This window comes from Polypterus senegalus, chromosome 4 (assembly GCF_016835505.1).
Source record: "Polypterus senegalus isolate Bchr_013 chromosome 4, ASM1683550v1, whole genome shotgun sequence".
NCBI lineage: Eukaryota > Metazoa > Chordata > Cladistia > Polypteriformes > Polypteridae > Polypterus > Polypterus senegalus.
Genome location: NC_053157.1, coordinates 73377255 through 73395629, shown reverse-complemented (window position 1 = coordinate 73395629; position 18375 = coordinate 73377255). Strand labels below are relative to the sequence as shown.

The following is an 18375-nucleotide window of genomic DNA, read 5'->3' as shown; positions in this document are numbered from 1 at the left end:
AATTGGAAGGCTAACTAGATTACTTAGATAGCCGGTGTTTTGCAGTAGCTTGCGCATTTGATCGTGCATGCGGGATGACCAGTGTGTTAGAAGAAAAGAGATCTTAGACTGGCCGTCCTGTATGTCAATCAAGTGGCAAATGCAATAGGGAGGCTATATGATAGACTAACGTTTAAAGGAGGATATATGATAGACTAAAGTTTAAAAAAAAATTTTTTTGAATGAAACGCGATCTACCTGCACTACCTTTGTGATCACATATATGCATTGGGCACCCCTGTTGTTGACATATTGTAGTCAATTCAACGAAACATTTCTGTAGAAATGAACACAAGTTCAGGTAAAAAAATAGTGAAAGGGAGTTTTAATGACAATATTTGGAAATACTTGACAACCAACACTGACACAAATGTTTATGTCAAGTACCAAAACAAAATTAGTCAAACTTTATGGTTCACATTGAAGTTGCTTACAATTTTTCTAGCTTTTGAAGGTGTTTTCACTGTAGCAGCCAGTGAATAAAATTTTAATGGTGAACTTTTAGAATTTATGGTGGAATCCCATTAGATATTTACTTTTTACATCTGTAGTTTAACATAAATAAGAATAATCTTATATCATCTTATAGTAATAAATCCCTGCATGCAGCAAACCATCACTACACAATAGACAACTTCCTTTCACTTCCTGATAATAAAATACTATTTCCAATAGATTCAGTATTTCAAATACCTTTACACTAACATTCAACTCATTTATTTTCCATGACAATAATTTCAATTTCATCATTTCACCTCATATGAAAATCCATTGCTTGACATTAATGTAAGAGAATCCTTACATGCCTCAAGCATCCCAGTTCATTTTTTACTGTTTAAACTGTTAAAATGATCCCCTTGATGAACATTAAACACATTTTCTTTTACTATAGAATGACAAATTGTTTCTGGACACATTCATCCAATTGTTGTAATGTATATGTATATGTGTATATACTACATATATAGTAAAACTACAATGCTGCTTCAGTCCCCACCAGCACAGTTCTGGAAACATATTCTCAGCAGACACATAACTATGATTGCCATAGTAGTGGGTAACAGTCATAATGTTTCACTGCACCACTTGGTCCTTGTTTTAATCGACCATCCATTCATCTTTTTCTATTTTGCGGCATGGTAACACATCACATGTACCATCTCATAAATGTGACCTTTAAGGCAAGTGCTCTAATCATGCCCTGAACACTTGTATTTTTCTTTTAAAATCTTTTAATTTTGGTTTTATTAGATAGGTTTAGAATTGTGAGGATCACAGAGGGGCTGGGGTCTGTGGGATAAGTAACAAATTGCTGTGATTGCTGTATTGCAGACAAAAGCATGGACTTTTCCTGTAGGTGGAGAACACTGTCAGGAGTGATTTGTGACAGACGGATATCAGCAAGAGTGAAAGGGAAGGTCTACAGGATGGTAGTGAGACCAGCTATGTTATATGGATTGGAGACGTTGAGAATGACCAGAAAGCAGGAGACAGAGCTGAAGGTAGCAGAGTTAAAGATGCTAAGATTTGCATTGGGTGTGTACAGGATGGACAGGATTAGAAATGAGTACATTAGAGGGTCAGCTCACATCGGTAAGTTGGGAGACAAAGTCAGAGAGGTGGGATTGTGTTGGTTTGGACATGTGCAGAGGAGAGATGCTGAGTATATTGGGAGAAGGATACTAGAGGATAGAGCTGCCAGGCAAGAGGAGAAGAGGAAGGCCTAATAGAAGGTTTATGGATGTGGTGAGAGAGGACATGCAGGTTATGGGTGTATCAGAACAAGATGCAAAGGACAGGAAGATATGGAACAAGATGATCCACTGTGGTGACCACTAATGGGAGCAGCCGAAAGAAGAAGAAATTTTTTTCTCATATATGCGGAGGACTTTTTGCGAGCAGGGGTGCGTACCCAAGTCACCCTATTGGTAGATCTGGCCACATTGCCAGCCCTTTCTGGACTTATGTTTGAAAAAGTAACCTTGCACTAACTGCCTTAGCTACATTAAGATCCCTGTGCTACCACCAACCAGAGAGAGAAGGTCTAGTAACCTCTTATCGGTTCCTACAGCTTCTACTGAATCACCTGCCCTCTAGTGCTGGGTGGGGGGCATTAAATTATTCTCTCCGTCATAGTTGAATGCACAACTGATTACATCAACTTCTGTATGGACATTGTATTTCCAGTAAGAACAGTATGCTGCTATGCTAACAACAAGCCATGGATTACAAGTGACATCAAAGGCCTTTTGAACCAGAAGAAAAGGGCTTTTAAAGACGGTGATCAGCATGAGCTCAAGTGCGTGCAGAAGGAACTCCAAGTCCAGCTCAGGGCAGTGAAAGAGCAGTACAGGAGAAAGCTGGAGCAGAAGTTGCAGAACAACAGCATGAAGGAAGTGTGGGATGGGATGAAGATTATCACTGGCTGCAGCTCGAAGTGTGGTGCCACCTTCGAGACAGACGTGGAGAGAGCAAACCAAATGAACAACTTCTTTAATAGGTTTGATCACCCTAACCCACTCTCACCTCGGAGTACTGCATCCTCCAACCATCCTTCTGCTGATACCAGCATAGGTGAGACATCTCCACCCACAATTATAGCAGCCCATTTGAGCAGAGAGCTGAGAAGACTTCGTGCCAGCAAAGCAGCAGGTCCAGATGGTATATCGCCATGACTGCTGAAGGCCTGTGCATTGGAACTGAAGAGTTCTCTACAGCGCATCTTCAACCTGAGCCTGGAACAGGGTAGAGTCCCAAGGCTTTGGAAAACATCTTGTATCACCCCAGTCCCAAAGATATCACGTCCCAGTGAGCTGAATGACTTCCGGCCTGTTGCTCTGATGTCACATCTGATGAAGACCATGGAGCGGCTGCTGCTTCACCACCTGAGGTCACAGGTCCGCCACGCCCTCGACCCTTTGCAGTTCGCATACCAGGAGAAGGTGGGAGCGGAGGATGCCATCATCTATATGCTACACCGATCCCTCTCCCACTTGGACAGAGGCAGTGGTGCTGTAAGAATTATGTTTTTGGACTTCTCTAGTGCCTCTTCTACGCGGTGGTGTGCTGGGTAGGCAGCATAAAGATGAAAGACGTCTCATGCCTGGACAAACTTGTTAAGAATGCAGGCTCTATTGTAGGAGTAAAGTTGGACAGTTTAACATCTGTGGCAGAGCGACGGGCATTAAGCAAACTCCTGTCAATCATGAATAATCCACTGCATCCACTGAACAGTATCATTTCCAGGCAGAGGAGTAGCTTCAGTGACAGAGTTTTGTCACTGTCTTGCTCCAGCGACAGACTGAGGAGATCGTTCCTCCACCACACTATGCGACTCTTCAATTCCACCCGGGGGAGTAAATGCTAACATTATTTAAAGTTATTGTCTGCTTTTACATGCATTTTTATTACTCTTTAATTTAATATTTTTTTTTGTATCAGTATACTGCTGCTGGATTATGTGAATTTCCCCTTGGGATTAATAAAGTATCTATCTATCTATCTATCTATCTATCTATCTATCTATCTATCTATCTATCTATCTATCTATCTATCTATCTATCTATCTATCTATCTATCTATCTATCTATCTATCTAGTTCTTGCCCAATGTACATGCGTCCCTTCCTGTTACCTTTCTTGGTCACTCTGCAAACATACAATACAAAATATCCTATAGTGGCATCTGCAATCCCATACTGGCCAATACAGGACCTCTACTACAGTGATACCATTTACTGGAGTCGGTGGTAACACAATACTAAGCAACATGATATTGTAATCTAATTACAGTTCCCAGTTATAAATTACTTTATTGTGTTAAAGTTTAAATACTCGTAACCACATTACAGTTACTTAACTAGAATTTTGTTACTTGCATTGCAAATGCTTCTAAGAAAATAATAGGCAAATATCATAAATGTCTTGAAAGACTGGCATAACATTTGAAGAGGTGAGTATGGCTGCTCTTTTTGAGTCCTTTGCACTGCACATGTGCACAATTTTCATGCAGTCTTGCAGTACATTGATTTTTTGACACTGTCAGATTTGTATGTGAGATATTTTTTTATTTAATTATATGATAGCTGCTTTTACTTATGGATTGTGTTGAGGTTAACTGTGTCTTTATCAATAAATAAAGATTATAAGTTTTACTTTGAAAGATACCTTTTCAGCTTTGAAGTGCTTTGAAAAGAATGTGATTCACACAGTGAATTAATTTGTAGTTTAAGGAAAATGGAACATGGTGTGTGCCTAGTAACTTAATAATTAAATATTGTCATTCCTTGTGATGTACAACCTCTTGATCAAAGAGCTCATAGGTAATAAGATTTACAGAATCACAGAGTCTTTGATTTCCAATCAAATAAAAATGCCTTGAGTATCACAGGCCATAAAAGACACTGCCCTATACCTTTCAAGTTTTCGTCTCCTTTTTGCTCCCACAAAATTGAGAAACCTTTTTTAAGGTTTACATAAGAGTAAATAGTAATTTTTGCACTACCTAAACTAAAGTATTACTGGCATTATTTTAGAGAACTAAAGGCATCTGCTGGATGGTTTATATATATGAAATGACACAGTGCTAATGCTAGTAATGTAGCGTACTTGTTTAAATGTTGAATTTAATTTCACTGTTATTGGTTATTAAAATATTGAAAGGATATCTGAGTGTCATCCCTGTACTTTTCAAATAGTGTGTAATTACCTGGGTTTACAGGGCAATGAATGTAAAAATAAACTAGTTAACAATGTAATACTGTTACAATTTGAGAGCATTAAGAAGTATTTTGTAATGAATTGCTTTCTTTGAGCAATTACTGCAAGTCTGTTCTTTGCAAAATAGTGAAGCCATCACATTATCCTTGCTATAGCATTTTTGGCAAATTTAGGTTATGTGTGAACACTGATTTTCTTTATTGTACTTCTAAACATGTTCATGGAGCGAAGCTGTTTTAATAAGAATACCATTTAAACAGAATGATGATCAGACATTGAAGTAATTGTTTAACAGAGAGAATAAAAAATATAATTATGAAGAATTGATATTAGGTATAAAGATAATTCATATTACTGGGAGAAGGTTATTGATAACAAAGCTTCAAAGTTCACTGAAGAAAGAACAAAAATAATAGAGGATAAATAATAGATAAGTCCAGTGTTTTGCAATGGCTGTTTAATAGACAGACTTACTTACAGTATATTTATCAGAATGTTGTGAATGCACTCTGCTTTTCATCATTTTATGATCTCATCTCTCATCTTGTTTTATATCTTATTCTCATTGTGAGAGTCACTCTGGAAAAAGGCTTAGTTGGCCAGATGACTTCAGCTTTTTTGGTAGAATGTTCAGGTATTCCTTTGACAACAGGGAGATGCAATTCCGCCAATTTCACCAGAGTGTCTTGGGTTGGCTATAAGTGAGCTGTGGAAAGAACCAGGATATCTTCTCATTAAATCTGCAGCTTACCCTAACTGAATGGAGTGGTGGCTCTCAGGCTAGGAATCTTTGCTGGAAAGGTTGCCATTTCGAATCCCATAAACACCAGAAGTGACTCTGCTTCATTGGGCCCTTAACCTGCAATTGCTTTGTCCTGGGTATGAGATTAATCTGCATCCAACCCTGCAAGCAGGTCCTCCAACTTACAGGAAAAGCTTGGGGATTGGTGGCAGGATTGGCACTCCAGCCACTGTAAAGAACCACACACTGTTCCAACGTGCTGCTGCGTTTTTGTTCACAATCCAGGTGGTTCATTTTGTGGTGAGTGCAGCAACACACTATCAGTGCATGCTTCCAACATATTCCTCTTTACACTAACTGGCTTCTCTTTAGCTGGAAGAGATCAACACTTCTATTCTGAGAAATTCCTGCACTGTTGAGCTCCTGACTCTATCACTGAGTATGAATCCAATATTTTGCATTAGAACCAAATATCTATAAGTACCTAGGACCAGCTAAAAGGAAAAATGTATATATACTGTAAATGTCAGGCAGAATTATCCAGAATCCAGATCATAAGAAAAGGGGTATCCTTGCCGAGAAGGGAAGCCAGAATAGAAGCAACCCTTACCTCAACAGAAGGACAAAACAAAGGATCAGTGGGGGAAGGCTCCTGTTTCGAAATATGTTTATCCCCCATCCACTAAATGGTAGCATCCCATGAACTTAGCAATCATGTGGACACCTGCAGGGCATGATGGGAGATGTAGTGCCATGAGTCATCTCTGCTGGGTCCTGTGGGTGCTGGCAGGGGTTACTGTGAGAATTCACGATTCCTGTTTTATGGGGCTTTCAAAATGTAATAGGAAGCAGGCCATCCTCCTCCAGCTGAGTCAGAGTCAGGAGGAAGAAAGAAAACAATCACTAGAAGGAGGTGGTCAGAGAGAAGAACAGGAGGAAGAAGAATTGTACTTATACTTGCTTGTGCAACCTTTAGGATTAACCTCTGAGGTATTTTTTATAATAAAAAACACGTGACTGTATTTGTATTGGTTGTACCAGGATTTGGGGCTTGGTTCTACCCTCTACCTCACAATACCTTTTTTGATCCTATCAATAACTAATATTAATTCTGAGTGCTGGAAATGCTAGAAATATTTCTGGTCAATTTTTTTTAGGAGAGAATTCAAAGTTAAAAATGCAAAACCAATAGTTTACAGTAAATGTCAGGGTGTCTTAATAAGGTGTTTTTATGAGCTCGACTTTGTTATTTTTGTTAATTTATTATTTTAACAGTCTTTTCCTTGGTCTCTTAAAATAATGGATGTAATGTTTGGGGAATTTAAAGATCACAAAATTTAATGCTTTGTCTATTTTTTAATTTAGGACATTTTTGAAAACATTCATTTTGAAACTATTCTTCACAAGGTGCCATTTTGTTTTTAGTATTGGCATTAGCATTGTTTGCTGTTTGTAATGCAGAGTTGTCCAGGCATGTGCTATGTAGGACATAATTACTGTCACACATAGCACATCTTGTCAATGAACAGGTTCATGACTAATTCAAGATTTAAAACTTGAATGTCATCATTATTAAAGATCTCTCTGGCTAATGATTATATTTTTGTTCTTCAGCTTTGATTTACATCTTGTGGTTTGGCTTAGGCTAATGTGAAACTAGCTAACGTATTTTTTTGATGTTCTCACTACGTCTCTCGATTTACGATTTTGTCCATGTTCTGATTTGTATCTTGTTCTCCTGATTTTGATTGTGGTTCATCACTACCATTACATTCCATCTCCTATTTCCATCTCAATTAAAATGGATACCACCCTGTACAGTCATTATACAGTATAGATATCTGAATCAGGAATAGTGCTAGGATCAAATTCAAGTATACAAAAGCTTGGCTAAGTGAACATAAGTCAAATGTCCTCTGGGTTGGCCATACCATAAAGACAGAACTGTTGTTACCAAAACTGAATTCCATAACAGAAACAAGGCATCTGCTCCTTAGTTTGAAGATTGCTGGCTGTTGACATAAGTTAACATTTTAACACCTTGGGATTATATGCGTGCTATTTCTGGAATTTTTATAAGCATTCTTACCATGATTTATTATTTTCATCATTAGGATGTTGAGGTGACTGCAACATCATTTTGGATGGATCTTTATAAGCAATATCTGGTCACTGCATTTGCAATGCAATGGCCATATTAATTGTAAACCTGAAAGCAAACTACATTTGGCGATTGGCATATTGGTGTGTTACCCATGCCAAATGTCAAGTTCTAGTTCTGCTTGTTAAAGAACTTGAGACTCAAATGCTACATTTGGTGGTGGTGGGGCATATACAGCACTTGCTGTGTAGCACAATTAAGTTGTGTCACCTCTGAAAACATTTTGTTTTACATTTTTTTACCTTAATTATTCTTATTATTTTATTAAAATCATTTATTTTTGTAGTGATGTAATTTTGTTTGTATTTTCATGTTTGAGACCATATTGCTGATAGCTGCTTGGCTGGTTGCTGACTCCAAGTGACTTCAGTCTTCCATGAGTGGAGAAGATGGTGGCTTGCAATTATTACTATTTTATTGTTAGATAAAAAATAAACAAAGGCATTAAAAGAATCCACTAAATACAAAAATTTGTTAGGGAAACTCTTGTTAGTTTTGTATACAATAATCCTACTGTTATGTTGACAATTTTTAACCAACACTCTTATTTTGATGTATGATTGTAGTTTTTTTCCGTTTTTGTCATTTGCCTATCTTTTTGATTACACATTGAACCTCTTCTTTTTCATTCAAGTTCTGTAATTGTCTTCTCATTACACTGTCATGTTCACAGCACAAAGGAAGGAAATGCATGCTTATCATGAACATGTAAGGGCACACATGGCAAAATAAATCAGTTGTCATATGTGAAACTAAAGCTCAGATTAAAAAATAAATAAATTTAACAATAGAAAAGTGCAAACCTGAAAGCAAACTACATTTGCAATTGGCCCTATTGGTGTGTGTTTTTATAAATGTGTTAGCCATGCCAGATGTCAAGTACCAAAAAATGCTAAACCTCTCCAAAATCCTGAGAACCTCATTCTCTGTGTCAAAAACTAAAGCTTAGAACTGAAGGTGAGGTTTTTGACGTAATAGTCAAACAGTTTACAAACATTATCCAGGACAAGGCTTACTGCTGAACTGGAATGTTGTGATATATCATCAGTCCTGCAGACCGTAAGTTACTTCTCTTCTTTGGGCCTTCTTCCCTTCTCCTATATGAGACATTCTTTTCTGGGATAGGATCATGACCTCAGATTTAAATGTGCCGTCTTATCCCGAATGCGTCACACTTAGAAGCAAGCCACTGTGGTTTCAGGATCAAACACCACTCACCTTGTAATGAATGGCTTACATGGACTGGCATCCTTCCCAGGATTGATCAAGGAACCTTATCTGGCTAGGAGGCCAATGGAAGGATTGGGAGCTGATGAGCACCACTAAATACTTTCTCCCCCAGAATGCTAGGTGGTAGCTTCCTTGAATTTAGATCCCAACACAGACATATGCAGGACTTGATGGAACCTGAAGTCCCATGAGGTAGCCCTGTTTGGCTCTGTGGGGGCTGCCAGGGAGAGTTGAAGGGACTGTCCCTACGTTTTGGGACTTATGATTGACCCAGAAGTATTTTCATCAGGCTATGCCCTAGCACCGGAAGGACACTCGGGTCTGGCATAAAAAAGCCGCTCAACCTCATCCAGACGAATTGGAGTTGGTGGAAGTAGGACAAAGCTGGCCTAGGAGGAGTGGAGAAGAGAAAGAAGGGGGAAGAAATTGTGTTGCAGTTGGTTGATGCCTTGTTTAATGCCTTTTTTATAGATATTTTGTAAAAATAAATCTTTTAGCATTACTTGTGTCTGGGAGGTTATGTCTGGGGTTGAGGGTGCTGCAATGCCCCCCAGGTGGTCACAACCTATATGAGCCATTGTTTTCTGGGATAGGAACATCACCTTAGATTTAGATAGGTAAGACAGTTTCATTTTTAAATGGCAAAGGTGCAACCTTTGTTGCATTCTGGCTGCATTTTGGTACATGTAGAGTTCTGGTTAGCCTGTCCATGCCAGTTCTAAATATATTAAATATGATGCTAAGGAAGCAAACATAGCATTGGCTATGCATTTTCAGAATATAAATGGCATACAACAGTGCTCCTTAATCTTGTCATTCCTTCCACAAGATACCATGACGTTACCATGAGGTTTATTAAGTTGGTGGAAGGTCCAGAAGCTTAGCAACTGCTTTATTATGGCAGATAAAAATTAATTAACAGGTAACTGGATCAAACTAATGTCTCCCTTTTTAAAAAGTGGACCAACACCCTATTCTGTTACTTTCGGAGCACTCATTCCTCTTATATACTGAAGGAGAAAAGTCACCAAAACATCCTTTATTTTTATTTTGTGATAAGAATATTATATAAATGAAATACTACAATAACTGTAACCTTTGTGTAGAAACAAGAAAAACAATAGTGACAGAATAAAGTCAATTTTAAAAATCAAAATAGATAAAAAAGTAAATAAATTTAAGGTGCACATGGTAATAAAAAATAAACACAAATTGCACGTCACATATTTCTAAAATAAATTAAAAGTGCACATAATAGAAATTTTATGCACAAGCAAGACTGCATCTGGAGTGTTCGGTTCTGGTCAAAATGGCACAATAAAGACATAGCAGCACTTGAAGCTGTGCAGGGGAGAGCAACCAAGGGCCTCACAGGACGTAAGGACATGTCCTACTCTGACAGACTCAGAAAATTAAACCTATTTAGTCTCAACCTAATCCAGGTTTTTAAAATCCTCAAAGACATTGATAAAGTAGATCCAGCAACACTCTTTCATCTTAAGGTTAAATCATGTACTCAAGGACATCAGTGAAAATTAAGGAGTAGTGCGTGTCAAACTGAAGCCAGAAAGCACTTACTTCTTTTACGCAAAGAGTTGTGAGACTGTGTAACAAAGACATATAGTTAAAGTAGAAACGCTGACAATCTTAAAGAAGTATCTGGGTGAGATATTGAGACAGCTTAGCTATTAGCTAAACAAACAGGCTTGATGGACTGATTGGCCTCCTCTTGTTTTTCAAATTTCTTATATTTTTAAAAACTGACAAATTAGAAAATGGGAAAATTGCCTTATCCAGGGTTTTCTAAACTTTTTTTTGTCACAACCCAGTCTTCCCTTTTAAGTGTCTGTATCAAATGCCCGGATGATCGTTAGTGTATTCCCCCATGGAGAATTATGCACGATTGGCCGTCGAGGGGAAATCAAGGACAATTGTTGAAGCAATGTCAATAGCTTAATCAATCCGCAGCAACCCACCACGACCTATTAACATTAACTACAATAGCAACTACTGAACCAAAGGTGGCAATCTGTGACCATAGTTTAAAAAACCCTGCGCTAAACAAACCCAGTCAATCCAGTTTTTGCTTCCAGACATGTAAATCCATATCCTGATTTATGAAATTGGCATTTATTACATTTAACATTACTAAAAAATTATAAAATTCATCACAGACACTCCTGCAACAGACATTGGGTTCCCCCTTAAAGGGACTTCCAACTATGATGCACTAGTGTTTCAATACATTTCTTCAAGGGGTGGGTCCTTGCAGATTTGTCATTGCAATGAGTACTTATGTAAACAGATGCCATTGGGGCCCCTCTCCTAGTTGCCTGTCTCGTTGTCCTGTCACTATACCTCTGCTTTTGTGTATATGTCCCATCAAATGTGCATCCATGCAATAACCTCTGTCATAGGTAAGCAACTTAGTCGGCAGCTGGCTGCTTAACTGAGTGGTAGAAATCACTGCTAATGATTCCTAGAGTCCTAAGTACGAATCATAGCTGTGTCTTCTGAAAGATTATCGCTGCTGGGAAGGGAAGCTGACATTAAGCAGTCCCTCAGCAAAGACATCACATCTCTCCTAAGAGATCAATCTTCAGGTAATGGTGGGTTTTTATGCTATCGTTATGCTCCTTCCGACTCTGTGTCGTACTGTGTCATTATTAGTGATGAGCAAATCAATTTGGGCAAAAATAAATTCACAACAAATCTCAAATTTTACTGTGCACAAAAAAAAGTGCAAAATAATTACATTCCGCTTCCAGCGAAATGTATGTCATTCACACCAGAGGAAAGATATTTACTTCCTGTCTGGAAGCATTTTCATGCATTAATTCCACTTTTGTTTACTTTTCAGCTGCTATTCAAATGAAGATCTATAGTAAAAAAAAATCCCTGGAAGTGTGCAAATCCCCAACTAGGATAAGGTGCTGGCTAGATAACGGTTGGAGCGGGTTGGGGGTTCTGTTATTGGACACTTTTCATGTAGTTAGTGTATCTGTTCAGAAAACAAGTAATGTGAATGATGATGTGTTTTGTCTTCCTGTAGAAAATATGCAACATGTCACATTATTTTTTAAAAGTACTGAACTCGTCTGGAATGATTTGAACGGGAGGCACTGAATAAAATTGATTTTACTGGCGTATTATGTATTACATGCTTTATGAAGTTGCGGAAAAGAACACAGATAAACATGAAAGTATAGACAAGGTTTTAGGAAATAATTTTCCTAGATTTCCACCACTACCATAAAAAAAAACTTTTGTAGTGATTTTCACATTTCGCAAGTTTGAATTCTCTTTCGGAGAAGATCTTACTGTCTGTTTTGTGAAACATATGTGAATTGATACTTTCCTATTTTTTCATAAGGTACGTACTAAAGCATTATGTGATTTGCAGATAGTTACATTGATGGCCCATTTTCAGTCCAGATTCTAAGGAGACACATATCCAATATCAATTCTCCACTTAGATTTTGACTATGCAGGTCGTTATCCCCAATTAAATCTCCTGACTTATTTCCCTATGTAAATGTTTAAGTCTTTTAGTATGGCAAAATAGTTACTAGACAAAAGACAAAATTCTCAGAATAACGCTTATCTCTTGTAAGATATGGCCGGCCATGTACCCGCCAATACCCCAAGCCGCCAGGTGGAGCCCTCCTTGCAGCATGGAGGTCCCCAGAAGACCAGCAGGGCATTATGGACCATGTAGTTTTTATGCACCGCCCTGCTGGATGCCATGGGGGCCACGAGAGGGAGCTGCAGGGAGGACCGAAGAGTTCTTCATGCCCTATGACCCGGAAGTTCGTCATAGGAAGAGCGACGGGCTTCCGGGGTGAGAAAAAACATCATTTACCCTGACCCGGAAGGAATAAGGACTTGTGGACTGTTGGGAAGGAACACCTCCGGGTCAGGGAATATAAAAGGACTATGGGAGCTCCCAGACGATGAGCTGAGTTGGGAGGCAGGGTGGCTAAGCGTCTGGGAGTGGAGGATTTGTTATTGTTCATTGTTTATTGGAGTATTTGGGAGTAGAGGGTGCTTTGTGCACTTTATTATAAAATAAATATAATTATTGGACTTTTACCTAGTGTCTGACGTGGTGTCTGAGGGTGCAAGGGTGCGAGAAGCATCTTAATTTGTTACAATTGGCGTAGCTCCGGCAGGATTCTCTGGCCGTCAGTTTGGCAGAGGACCTGTATTTAAAAAATTTTATTGTGGACAGAATACCCCGGGAAGACATCGTCGACACACACAGGAAAAAACACCACTATCCCTGTTTTCAAGTCCGTAATGGGGAAGAAGACAAAGCAGAGCGCCAGTCACAGCGGAGGTCTAAAGCTCGGCATTGCCTACGCCAAGGCGAGCCATGGAGCAGCTACGAGTTTGGAGAGATTTCGAGGAAGACGTCTCCGACGAGGTATGTGCTGGGAATGTACTTTACAATCTTTTTAATTTAACACATGATGTCCCATGTACATACCTCCCAGATGTCCATCCGAAGGCTCTGCGGGAGGCAGAAGACAAACCCGAAAGCGATGGCGCGCTCTCTTTCAGGCAAACGAGCAACCCGAAGGACTTCCGCATTACGGGTGCCGGCAAGGGACACGTGACCTACCACGAAGGATTCCAGGAAGGTGACGTTCCATGTTCAGCTGTTTGTGGCTTCACCCAAGAAAAGACGGACTTGGTTTTCGAAGGGAAAAGGGAGATGAGCGGCACCGCTCTCCCTACAAAAAGTAAGGAGGTCCGGAAATGACTGATCGGTCTGTCGACAAATTGATGCAGACTGATGCAGTCAGCCAAAAGCGGCACCGGGTCCTCCAAAAAGAACTCCAAATCCCAGGCTCCCTTGCGGGACCTGTCGAAGCACGTGCCAGGAGCGGCCGTGTTTATTGGCTCCCAGCCGGAGGGTAAGGCTAATGATGGCTTGAGCGTGCCTCCGGTTGCATTGAATAAATTTTGGGCGTGCACGAGCTGGAGAAGTTGCTTCAGCCCGTGCACAGTTTTACAGGTGGTGCAAACAATCCAGGCGATCGTTGCAGACTTGAGAGGAGCGGCTGAAAAGCCTATGAACAAATTAAATGAGTACCTGCGGCGATTGTCTCGGGAGCCACCTGTCTTAATTGATTTAGCGGTACAGGTAGGTAAAGCCGGTACCGTATATAATGAAATAGGGACGAGTGACATGGGCCCGCGTTTAATCCATAGCGGGTGCCAAGTGGATGCGTGCCCTACAAGAGAGGCCGGTACAATAACCGAGTGGCCAGCGGAAGGGCTAATCGATCCGGGCAGCTACACAGTGCTGACTCGGGCGAGACAGCCCTAAAGATGCCGCCACCGGTAATTTATAAAGTAAAAGGGGTGCAGACAGTAAAGGGTCTCTCTTCATCTAGTAGAGAGACTCAGACTGTGGACAAGCCTCAGATCAAGCAGGAGATCCCGAAAATAAAACGGGGGTCTCCTGACAAAGAAAGAGAGAAAGCACCATTAGAGGCGGCAGGGGTTTCACTCCCAGCAAAAAAAGGGGCGGACCTAACATTTCCTAATTGTTTTCAGTCCCGCAGGGGAGAATACCAGGAGGACGGAGGCAGTGCTACGGGTGCCGAAGGTTGGGCCACATTTGGCGATACTGTCCTTGGAGAGAGGGGACAAGATATCAAACTGGAATAATATTCCCCTAGGTTCTCCAGGGACCAAGATATTCAGATTAATCAAGGCTCAACGGAATGTCCTCTTGGAGGAAGACTTCCCTCTCGGGGCAGGCCGCTCCGAATCTTTATAATTCGCCGCTGGGGGAATACTGTAAGATATGGCCGCCATGTACCCGCCAATACCCCAAGCCGCCAGGTGGAGCCCTCCTTGCAGCATGGAGGTCCCCAGAAGACCAGCAGGGCATTATGGACCATGTAGTTTTTATGCACCGCCCTGCTGGATGCCATGGGGGCCACGAGAGGGAGCTGCAGGGAGGACCGAAGAGTTCTTCATGCCCTATGACCCGGAAGTTCGTCATAGGAAGAGCGACGGGCTTCCGGGGTGAGAAAAAACATCATTTACCCTGACCCGGAAGGAATAAGGACTTGTGGACTGTTGGGAAGGAACACCTCCGGGTCAGGGAATATAAAAGGACTATGGGAGCTCCCAGACGATGAGCTGAGTTGGGAGGCAGGGTGGCTAAGCGTCTGGGAGTGGAGGATTTGTTATTGTTCATTGTTTATTGGAGTATTTGGGAGTAGAGGGTGCTTTGTGCACTTTATTATAAAATAAATATAATTATTGGACTTTTACCTAGTGTCTGACGTGGTGTCTGAGGGTGCAAGGGTGCGAGAAGCATCTTAATTTGTTACACTCTCTACAATCTTCTTCATTATATAAAATCTTTAGTTCAGTTTAGAGGCAACGTTTTAGTCCTGTTCCTTCCTTACCAACAAATCTGTGTTCTCCACTCTTTGAAAATTACATTCTTTCAAATATTCTTTGCATTTATATAGTGATTTTCTCACTACTCAAAGCGCTCAGCAATTGCAAGTTAAGGGCCTTGCTCAAGGGCCCAAAAGAGCAGAGTCCCTGTTGGCATTTACGGGATTAAGGTGCCCGAGTGGTTTTCAGAGCAATGCCATAGTGGAACTATTTTTGGATGCTAAAAGATCCGTCGCTATGAACGTTTCAGAAAGAACCTTTATTGTTTTAGCTTTATAACAGGCTCCATATAGTGAATATCCATGAATTGATGTTGTAACAGATTTGTGAAATACCAATAAATCATAATTTTAAAAGAACTCTTAGTGCATACAATAACACAAGTCCAGACTTTCTTAATCTGTTAGAGTTCTGTAGCCTACCTTTTTTTTTTTTTTTTTAACATATTAGGAAGTTTTTTAAAGCACAAAAATCCAACTTCATATGCCAAGATCCCTTCCCAGAATGAAATGGTGCTTTCTCAAGATTAGGAACCATACAACCCAGTAAAAAACCATAAAATGCCATTAAAGAATAATTATTTTTAAGAGTGCGTTTGTAGTCTAGTATATCCACATCTGTGCCATGCATGCTTGGCCAGCATTTCACTTGAACCCCACTCTTAAATTGCTGGTGAACACAAATCATGGTTCAATACAGCTTTTTAACCAGTCTCATGCCTAGTAAGTATAAATCTCGGGTCATGCGTATGTGTTTATTGGGGTGGTTGTGGGGGAATGCAGGGGTTGACAGTTAATTGGCAGCGAGAAGGCACTTTGCCTCAGTCAGAATTACTTAATGAACAGGCTTTGCTCAGTCACTGACTCATTTACTCATACTTGTATGAGTGGCTAGCAAGTGAATGTGACCCTTAGAACTGGCTCAAGTAGTGGGTCTTGAAAACCCTGTTTTGAGCAAGACTCGATTAAGTGGGAGCCTAATTTTGTGTAGCTCCCTTGTTCGAACAATTTTCCAAGAGGAAATTTGTCAGGAATACAAGACCCTTGATAACATAGCCGTAAGGATCATTGAGGCACACATGTTCTAAGCTGCAGTTCTAGGAAGGGCCATTTTATGATACTATTTAAAACACGATATTAAAACAGCACTTTGCTAAATGTTGAATGTATTGCTACAGAAAGACTCATCCTTGGTACTGCACTGTAAGCTCAATAAGGGCATTGTGCTGTGTCGATTTCTTCTTTAGTAAGTTTGGAATAGAAAACTGCATTTTCTCAATATTCATCGCTTAACTGCTTCCATAGGAGCACAGTAAAGATACATTCACAAACAAACACATTTTAGTCAAGAAGCCAAGAACAATTCATGCTTACTGTATCTGATTCTCTTCCATCAAGCAGCACCAAATCTTTAAGTAACCAGGTTTGTAGTTTTTCATAGCTGTCCTCCACCTCTGATCGGATGTATTTCACCAAAGAAATTTCAACTTCCTGAGTTTTTGTCACTAAAAATAATAAAAACACATTACATTTATAGCCTATATTAAATTATTCTTAAAAGAAAATGTTAACTTCTGAGTGGTTTTCAAAAGCATTTATGAAGTGCACATTTACTGTCAAATATATATTTTTAGCTTGTGTCTATAGATGAGTATGAATATCATTAAAAGAACATCCATCCATCCATTTTCCAACCTGTTGAATCCGAACAAAGGGTCAAGGAGCCAATCCCAGCCAACACAATGCGCAAGGCAGGAACCAATCCCGGGCAGGGCACACACTCCCACACCCACACACCAAGCACAATTTAGAATCGCCAATCCACCTAACCTGCATGTCTTTGGGCTGTGGGAGGAAACCGGAGTACCTGGAGGAAACCCACACAGACATGGGGAGAACATGCAAACTCCACACAGGGAGGACCTGGGAAGCAAACCCAGCCACCATGCCGCCCTTAAGAGAACATAATTAATAACCGTCTACCAGATGGTTGTGGCGAGTGCCCTCTTCTACACGGTGGTGTGCTGGGGAGGCAGCATAAAGATGAAAGACGCCTCACGCCTGGACAAACTTGTTAAGAAGGCAGGCTCTATTGCAGGAGTAAAGTTGGACAGTTTATATCTGTGGCAAAGCGACGGGCATTAAGCAAACTCCTGTCAATCATGAAGAATCCACTGCATCCACTGAACAGTGTCATCTCCAGACAGAGGAGTAGCTTCAGTGACAGACTTTTGTCACTGTCCTGCTCCACTGACAGACTGAGGAGATCGTTCCTCCACCACACTATGCGACTCTTCAATTCCACCCGGGGGAGTAAATGCTAACATTACTCAAAGTTATTGTCTGCTTTTACATGCATTTTTATTACTCTTTAATTTAATATTGTTTTTTGTATCAGTATACTGCTGCTGGATTATGTGAATTTCCACTTGGGATTAATAAAGTATCTATCTATCTATCTATCTATCTATCTATCTATCTATCTATCTATCTATCTATCTATCTATCTATCTAATACAATTCTTTAATCATTGTATAGGTAAACTGACCTACAGTATATGCTAATTCTGCTCAATTGAAAAGTTTCTTCTTTTTGGATGGTTTCATTATAGAGTGCATGATAAAACAATTCCAGTTTTTAGATATTAGTGAGCATTTTCTTGGTTGCTGATGTGATTATAAAGCTTGCAGCGACTGTAATAAAAAATGAATGAATAACTAGATGCTCATATACAAGTTAATTGGCACTAAACCTGTACAGAAATCATGAAAAATATTTCTCAGTTTAATTTTTATTTAAATTTTTACCAGTTCAGAGGAGTTATCTGAATGAATGCAATGCCAATGAAAATCTTTTACTCCAAATATGTCCACACCAGACTAAAAAAATTAAAGTAATTATAAATCTTATATTTACAAATTATTTTTAGCTTCATCTATTGTTGAGCTGAAAGAATAAGCCATAAGAAAATAAACCATAAGAAGGAAGTCATTATTTCTATAATTTTGGGTATTTTGGCAAGTAAAGAGTACATAAAAAATGTTGAAATATAAAACTTT

General features: G+C 39.8%; 1 protein-coding gene across 1 annotated transcript in view; it reads right to left on the bottom strand.

Moving 5' to 3' along the window:
* si:dkey-245p14.4 (uncharacterized protein LOC563576 homolog) overlaps positions 1–18375 on the bottom strand; it is a 37894-nt gene that overhangs the window by 19232 nt on the left and 287 nt on the right. The window contains exon 2 of the mRNA XM_039752757.1: positions 16690–16820. Within this exon, the coding sequence (XP_039608691.1) occupies positions 16690–16820 (131 nt within the window). The remainder of the gene's footprint in view (positions 1–16689; positions 16821–18375) is intronic.